The sequence below is a fragment of the Cnephaeus nilssonii genome (assembly GCF_951640355.1).
Source record: "Cnephaeus nilssonii genome assembly, chromosome: 4".
In the NCBI taxonomy this organism is placed as follows: Eukaryota; Metazoa; Chordata; class Mammalia; order Chiroptera; family Vespertilionidae; genus Cnephaeus; species Cnephaeus nilssonii.
The window spans coordinates 90,065,999-90,074,782 of NC_137075.1; the positions used below are offsets into that span (position 1 = coordinate 90,065,999).

At 51.3% G+C, this 8,784-nt stretch overlaps 1 protein-coding gene across 5 annotated transcripts in view; it reads left to right on the top strand.

Annotated features, from left to right (window-relative positions):
- Nucleotides 1-8,229, top strand: part of ADCK1 (aarF domain containing kinase 1) — a 106,737-nt gene extending 98,508 nt beyond the window's left edge. For all 5 annotated transcript variants that reach the window (XM_079768548.1, XM_079768551.1, XM_079768552.1 and 2 more), the window contains 2 exons: nt 4,680-4,873; nt 6,522-8,229. In XM_079768548.1, coding sequence (XP_079624674.1) covers nt 4,680-4,873; nt 6,522-6,693 — 366 coding nt within the window. In that variant the 3' untranslated portion in view covers nt 6,694-8,229. The remainder of the gene's footprint in view (nt 1-4,679; nt 4,874-6,521) is intronic.
- Nucleotides 8,230-8,784: the final 555 nt, after the last annotated feature.

Here is an 8,784-nt window from a genome sequence, read left to right on the forward strand (position 1 = left end):
TGAGCAGTCTGTTTTTGTAATTTGTACTGTGGTTGAGGGAGACAGACAGTAAACATGTGAACCAGCAGGTAAATGGAATAATTGCAGGTTGGAGGTATCAGGGAGGAAACAAGCTTGTGATGGGATGCTGTCAATTGGGTGCTCAGAGAAGAGATCTCTGAGGAGTTGACTTTTAAGCTGAGCCCGAAGGACAAGGAAGGCACTGGCCATAGGAAGAGCTTAGAGAAAGCATCCCAGGCAGAGGGCACATACTGCGCTACGATGGTCTGGGGGAAAGGAGAGTTTGGTGTAGTCTGGAGTGTGGTGAGTGGATGATGGAATGAGAAGAATTTGGAGCACTGGGCAGAGAGAGCATTGCTCAGGGCCCATAAGCCATGGGAAAAGTTCAGATTAATTCTCAGTACAGAGCAAAGCCTTAGACAGGTTTTAAGCAAGAGAAGGACATGCTCAGATTTGCTATTTTAAGTATTTCTCTGGAGTGGGGCAAGATGAGCAATGGGGTGATTAATTAGGAGGCTGGGGCAGGACTTCACATTGGAGAGGTGCTGGGGGCTCAGACTACACTCATGGTAATGGAGGTGGAGAGAAGCAGATGGAACCAGGATGCATTTGGACTTAAGACTGAGCGGCTTTTCTGTTGGCTTGGATGTAGAGAGGATGAAAAGTGGCCTCATAGCTTCTTGGGGGTAAATTACAGGATGGGGAGGGTGGTGCCACTTCCTGACATAGGGAAGATGTTGGGAAGGACATATTTGGGGTGAGGGTACCAGTAGTCTATCAGTAATTCTCTTGAGCATTCAGATAGACGTGGGCAGTTAAGCCTGGAGCTCAAAGAGGTCCAACCTCGAGATATACATTTGTGAGTCCTCAGCACATAGATGGTATTTAACGTCACAGAATGGATAAGATCAGATGGCACAAGTAGGTACTCAGTAAATGATATCTGTTTTTATTAACTAAGTTTGAATTTTATTTTTGCATTTGTTATCTATATAATAAAAGCCTAAGCGACCCTATTGTCAGAATGACCAGAATGACCGGTCACTATGATGCGCACTGACCACCAGAGGGCAGACGCTCAATGCAGGAGCTGACCCTGGTGGTCAATGTGCTCCCACAGGGGGAGCACAACTCAGCCAGACCTGGGCTCATGGCTGGTGAACACAGAGGTGGTGTCAGGAGCCTCACCCGTCTCCGTGGCAGCGCAAAGGAGCAGTGAGCTGAGTGGTAAGGAGCAGCGAGCAGGCAGGTGGTAAGGAGTGAGGGGTCCCAGACTGTGAGAGGGATATCTAACTGCAGGCCTAAGCTGGCAGTCAGACATCCCCTGATGGGTCCTGGACTGCAAGAGGGTGCAGGCTGGGCTGAGGGACCCCTCCAGTGGATGAAATTTCATGCACCGGGCCTCTAGTTCATTCATAAAGGCCCAGCATAAATGCTAGTGTACTAGTCTGCTTGGGTTGCCATAATAGAATACCACTAACCAGATGTCTTAACAGCAGAAATTTATTTTCTCACAGTTCTGGAGCTCAAAGTCCAATATCAAGGTATCATCAGGATTAGTTTCTGGTGAGGGCTCTCTTCCTGGCTTGCAGATGGCTGCCTTCTCATTGTGTCCTCACATGGCCTTTCTTTTGTGTGTACACACTCCTGATCTCTCTTCCTCTTTTGGAAAGGACCTCAGTCCTATCGAATTAGGGCCCCCCTTATGAATTCACTTAACTTTACCTCCTTAAAGGCCCTGGCTCTAAGTAGTTACACTGGCATTAGAACTTCATCATAGTGATTTGGTGGGGGGCACAATTCAGTCCATAGCACCAGCCCTGGAGGCCTCTCCTCATGCTTTTGCCAAAAGTGATCCCTTAATACTTGGATCACTCATGTGCCAGCAGCTTATACTGCATCTCAGAGTTAGTTATTTGTATATTTATATGGACTCTGACTAGTTGGTAAGTACCTGGAAGGCAGGCATCCTGTCTGATACCTCTCTCTCTCTCTTAAAAAAAATATTTTTATTGATTTCAGAGAGGAAGAGAGAGGGGGAGAGATAGAAACATCAATGATGAGAAAGAATCATTGATCGGCTGCCTCCTGCATGCCCCACAATGGGGATCAAGCCTGCAACCCGGGCATGTGCCCTGACCGGGAATCGAACCTAGACCTCCTGGTTCATAGGTCGATGCTCAACCACTGAGCCACGCCCAGCCAGGCTGGTGCATCTGTTTATAAAGTCTCTTTGGTTCTGGGACCAGGTCCAGTAGAGAGGCGTTTGTGTAGGTTCTGGAGACGTGTACTCCATTTGCTCACTTTGGAAAAAACCCGGTAGAGGATAAACATAGCCACTCTAGGCCAGCCCAGACTCTGAGTCCTAGTCTTACTTAGAATTAGGGATCCTCCAACATTGTATCAAGGAGGATGTTTTCCCAACCACAAGTAGCTTAAACAATTAGGCATTTGCTCTCTCCATGACAAGCAGCCTGGAGGTGGGTGGGTCCAGCTTGGTTGATTGAGCAGGTCAGCAGTTTCAGGCCTCTGGGCTGACTCCTCTGCGATTCTCTTGGTTTCCCTCTCATCATTCTGAGATGACTGTGGCAGGTCCAAGCTGTGCATCTCAATTCCTTGGTGTCCAGAAGTGGGAATGAGGGCTATTTCTTCTCACATATTGTTTCTTAAGAGCAAGGAAACTTTTCCCAGAAGTCCTTCAAAAGACTCCTCCTTGTGTCTCATTGGCCAAAATCATGTCACATATCACATGCCCCTTGGCAGGGGGGGCATTGAGCTCAGAGCCGGTATTGGCTGAGATCAGGCAATGATTTGGGGCTAGGGAGGGGCTCTGCCTTCCTGAGGAGCAATGCCCCAAGGGGTCAAATGAACAAAAATGGGGTCCTTTTAACAAAGGGGAATGGGAGATGGGTGGCTGTTGGATAGGCACCCATTGGGGCCTTCTGCAGACACCCGCCATCAGGATGTGTCCAGGCTTGAAGGCTGTGACCCCCACTGCAAGGTAGTCTGGATGGGCGCAGGTGCCTTCATTTGGCCTGAGAGGGGCTGTCATGGGGCCAGTCCCTTCCTTGCTGAGAGGGGGATCCCTGTGGTGAGCAGGCTTTGATGAGGCCTTAGCCCTCCTGGGTGACCTGCAGCTGTGGTGGGAGGTGGCGGCAGGCAGACAGCCTCTTGGTGTCTGGCAGCGCGGTGCGATGTTCCAGTCTGATAGCTCCTGCCTGAGGGACATTTGGAGTTTCACAGCAGCTTGGTTATCAGCAGTGCACACGTGTTCCTGAAAGGGCAGAGAGTCCCGCTTCTGCTGCAGAGAGCGGCCAGGCGGGAAGGTTTTTGGCAGCACTGCCGGGCCCCTCGTGACTGCGGTTGGCACCGCGCACCTCCCCGTGCCTTATCTCTGATGCCCTCTTGGTATTGCTGAGAGGCAGGCACAGAGGATATGAGCAATCCAGCGTTTAGGTGGGGACACTGCTTGGAAGAGGTGAAAGGACTTGCTCAGGCTCACAGAGTCCGCGGTGAGTGAGAGGCAGTATAGCCTGGTGGTGAGGGCGTGGGCTCGGGAGCTGGACTGCCTGAGTTTGAATCCCGACTCACCACTTACTAGCTGTGGACCTTGGGCAAGTTGCTTAATTTCTCAGTGTCTCAGTTTCCCCTCTCAAAGCGGGTAATCCCCTTGCCTGATAGGGGTGTTGTGAGGATTCAATGAGTTAATACATGTAAACATTTTCAAAGTGCCCAGCTTACTGGGTGAATGCACTGTATGTGTGGCTCTTGTCATTGTCACCATCATTATTGTCATCGTTGTTTTTCTGGAGACTGAGGAGGGGTCAGAGCCTCACTGTCATACTCAGGACTCTGGTTGGGGGCAGTTATCTGCCAAGAGCCATGTGAAGCTCGGGACAGGGAAGGGTGGGAAGTCAGATCCCAAATTACACACCAGAATGGGGTAAGGGCTAGCGAGCCCTGGATCCTGTTCTGGGGCATCAGGACCTTGGGCACTGGATGGGCTGAGACTGGCTCCCGAGTGGAGGACAGTGATAGGCATGGCTGTGTGGGTGGCAGGGGCTCTGGCTGGGGTGCAGAGTCATGCAGGGCATGGGCACAACTTTGGAGCTGGGTTGGAGTCAGGAGCTCAGACCGATGAACTGCACCAGCTTGGGCTGGGCTGAGGGGTGGGGGACATGACTCAGCGGTACCAGCTTCCAGGGCTCCTTCCAGGCCTGGCCTGAAGTTGGTGGCCAGTGAAGAAGCCTTGGAGAGTAACTCCAGAATGGACCCCTGGGCTGAGAGGCTGGCACACTCTACCCTCATCAAACGGTTGGTGGGGAGGTGGATTTTCAGTCGGTACTGGTTTGGAGGCTTGGGGGATGGGTACGGTGACCTTGGCTGTGGGGAGCTGGGACAGCAGAGGCAGGAGAAGTGCCTGTGGTCCCCATTGATGTGCTCTGGTACTGGGCCCAGTGCTTGGCCAGAAGTTGGGGTAAGATGTCCGATCATGGTTTGTCAAAGCTCCTTGTGCTAAGCTTCCCTTTGGGGAGGGTTTCTAGTGGTACCAAGGCAGCTATGCTTGAAGCTCCCTCCTGGAGCTTCTTTGCAGGCCCTCAGGTCGTGGGCTTGGACACCCGCCATCCTGGGCTCCACTTCCCACACCAACCACTGCTGTTTCCCCGTTGCTGCTTTAGAACATCGAGATCCGCAACAACGCGGCCACCTACCTCCCTCAGATCAGCCAGCTCCTCAACCGCGTGCCACGCCAGATGCTGCTCATCTTCAAGACCAATGACCTACTGCGAGGCATCGAGGCCACCCTGGGCACCCGCGCCAGTGCCAGCTCCTTCCTCAACATGTCACGTTGCTGCGTCAGAGCGCTGGCCACGTGAGTGTGGGCTCCGGCCTCTCCTCCCCTTCAGTTCCTTGGCCTGCCCCAGGAGTCCTGCTCACTTCCACTTTCTCCCAGAAGCTCCTAGGGCTTTACCCCAGTGTCTCAATCTCCAGGTCTCCCTGCAGGGAGTTAGGGGCTGAGAAAAGCTCCAACGAACTGGCTGATGCCTCAGGGCATTGTTTTGGGTAGTCCAGAGAGCCACCTGCACTTGCTACAATGGTGGTTTCTGGGACCTCACTCCCTTGGTCAAGCTTTTCAGGCAATTCTTACCCTCAGCAAAGTTTTAGTTCTATCCAGGTGTCCCCTGGGCTTGGGATCAGGTGCATATCCCATCTTGGTCTGGTTCCAGGACCTGCCTCCCCAGGATTGGCTGGGCAGCGAGGCCAGTGATCTTTCCCCTACAGGTATGCTGTGACTCAGGAAAGTGTCGCCAGCAGGCTCTAGGCCCTCTCAGGATCTCACATTCATTCATTCATTCATTCATTCATTCATTCATTTAATCCTCATCAGAGGATATTTTTTCCATTGATTTTTAGAGAGTAGAAGGGCAGGGGAGACCCAGAGAGAAAGAAAAATAGGTAAGAGAGAGACACATTGATTGGTTGCCTCCCGCACGCACCCAGATCTGGACCAGGGATGGAACCTTCAACCTGGGTATGTGCCCTTGACCAGGAATTGAACCATGATGCTTTGGTGCATGGGCTGACACTCTAACCCCTGAGAAACACCGGCCAGGGCCATATCAGACCTTTTTAGATGCCTCATAATCCTTGGGGTGTTGATGAGGAAGGGAAGGGTACTTCCTCAGGGAGGTAGCAGCAGAAGAGCAAGAGTCCTGGGCCCCTCTACCTGAGGGTGGCAAATACAAGGGTAGACTCGTGTGTGTGTGTGTGTGTGTGTGTGTGTGTATGTGAGTGTGTAATGTTCTCACTTGTGAGGGGAGGCCTTGACTGTGGTCAACTCCCAGCCCATCCATCTCAGGCAGAGGAAGGGTCATTTTAGCCTACTATTTGGTGAAGGGAGAGTTGACCACATATATCATGCACCCACTATCAAATATCACAGTAGATTATAGCAACATAGACTGTACACGGAAAGGGCTGAACATGATTCACTCTTCCTTCGAGGGCCCAGAAAACGAAGTTGTGAATAGGTCATCATCAGAAACACCTGTTTTCATCATGCCCTTTTGCTGGTGCAGAGGGATTGAGCTGGGCTGCATCCACAATGGCTTCAGCCTCCTAGGACCACCTGACCAGGTTTTCAGGTGACCCTGAAACCTTCAGAAAGTTTGGGAAAGCTTTTATATTTGAGTTTGGGGGATTCTGGTTTGATAAATATTAACTCTACCTTTGGAAAAATGAGAGCATTGAAACATTGTACTTAGTGGGTCCACACGGGGCTTTTGATGCCCCGTGAGACAGCCGCCCCTGCTTATCCTACTTAGCTGGAAAACTCCTAGGAATAGTTGAGTTCCTCTGGTCTCTGACTGGGCAGTGGTCTGATCCACGACCAGGACTCGTCCATTGGGGCAGGGAGCTGGTGAGTTGGCAAAGCCATTATCTTATGTTTTTCTAAATGATCCTGAGTGTCTCTTTCCTCTTTAACTCTTCTCTCTCCTTTCTTCTTGCCCCTCCTGCAGGCACAACAAGAAGAACACCTGTTCATTCTTCAGAAGGACCCAGATCTCCTTCAGTGAGACCTTCAGCCTGTGGCAGATCAGCCTCCATGAACTCATTCTGCGTGCGAAGGGGCTGAGGCTGGCCAGCTGGGTCTTGGCCCTGCTTTGCTGGCTGTTGCCTGCTCCACACTGAGTGGACTTTCTATCCCCTTCCCTTTTTCAGTGTGACTCTATGGCGGGCACGGGGTCTTTCCACTCAGCCTTCACGCACGTCTCTACCAGTTGCCCTGTTTCTGCCACACGGTGGCCTGGAGTCCCGAGGTCACTGTCTGTGGCACCACCTTACTCCACCTCTGGAATTCCTGTCCCACCATAGCCCTGTCTGAACCACAAGCTGACCATGCAGTAGTTTCTCTCCTTATCCAGGGAGATGGCGCACAGTCTGCTTTCTGACTCGTGGCGTGTGCTGTTGGGTGGGATGTCCCCCCACTTCCATTAGCCCTTCCTGTGTCAGGGTGGCCCAGGAATCCCACAGAGGGCACATTAACTTGTAGGAAGTTTGGTTCTGCTGGAGGGGAGCAGGGTCTCTGAACTTGCTTGAGACAGGTTCCCTCTCCTTGCCCTCACACTCCTTAGCTAGTGGCTTGGCCTCCAAGGCAGGCTGTGCCACAGCTATGGGTTCACTTCTGTACTGGGGACTCCCTTGGGTAATGAAACCCTTCTGGTCTTGCTCGGTGGGATTTTTAGTCTAGGGTGGGAGTGAATGCACTTTGGCCATTAGGCAGGAGCGGACCTGGACACCATGTGCCATTGTGTTCTGCCTGGCTTCTTGCCTCTGCATTGCCAGGTTGCCACTGCAGGGCCACGTCCTGCTTCTTGTAGGTTTCTCTCATCCTCCAGGACTTAGACCTCATTGGAGCTGTTAAGAAGCCCAAGGCCGGGAATTCAGAGGCTCAGCTGAAACCCCTGGGTTCTCACCGGGCACCTGCCTTGTTCTAACAATCGCTTCCTGACTTAGCCCCTTGGTTCATTGTGTGATGCCCCCAGTCCTGGAGACTTGTCTGAACCTCACTTACTGTGGCTAGGGTTCCACTCTGAAACCCCTTGTCACCTGTCTAGACCCTGTGCTTTACCTTATTGCCTGCGGCCAGTCTGCCCCTCTCCCAGCACGAACATCTGCTCCTATTTCTGGGACACCCCAAACTCCTGCTGTAACTGCTGTCCCTGTGTGTTCTCCAGGTGCTATTGGGTCAGGTGTCTCCCCACTTCCGTTAATTCCTCCTGTGTCAGGGTGGACCATGAATCCCACCCACACTGGCACATTTAACTTGCAGGAAGTTTGAATTTGCTGGAGGGGAGCATGGTCTCTGAGCTGGCTGGAGACAGGTTCCCTCTCTTTGCCCTATCACTGTCCACAGTGATCACACCCAGATTCAGTAGGTCCTAGCGCTTACTGAGCACCCTTGCTCAAGGACAGTTATTGTATATGAGTCTCTGTGATTTAATTCACCTCATTCATGGGGCAGAAAACCCCCAAATTTTCGTCTTATTTTCTGTTAATACAACAAGCAGATTTTCCACTGACCACAGATGAGTCACAATCCCTTTATTTCCTGAAAGAGTTAATTGTTCTTAGTGACTAGTTGGATGTGCCCAGGGGCCTGAGAGAATAATTTGCACAATCTGTTACTCATCATGAGGATACATATTGGATATTATATTTTATGGTGTCTTTTATAACCACTGAAGTAAATATGCTTTTGTTGTTCAAGGTAATGGTTACTTGCTTTTTACTTTTGGTTTAATGGTTGGCTTCCTGCTGGCCTGGGATGTAAAACATCAGCATGTTGCCAGTGGACCCAGCACCCAGAACAGATATCCAGGGAGAGTAGAGAGGCTGGGAGAGTTTGGGGTACAGGAGAGTTTGAAAATAGGAGAGGAGCAGGTTGGTGATTATTGAGTGCCTTCCATGTGTAAATAAGTTCCATCATTGAATTGTACCATCAACTCTGAAAGGAAGAGGGATCATTGGCCTCATCTTCCAGAGATTGGAACCGAGCTCAGAGAGGTTTAGTAATTTGCCTGAAGTCACACAGCTGCTGAGGGGTGGTCCATTTTCTGTTTCTATCCCACAGTGCTGTAGATACAGTTGCACTTGCTCCTTGGGCCTCAAATGATGTTGGAGGACATTGGGTTTTCAGTGGAAGTGGGGGAGTGGATGGGTAAGGGAGACAGAGAGTCCTGGAAAATGCAGACTTGAGTTCAGCATGTCCCCCGGGACCTA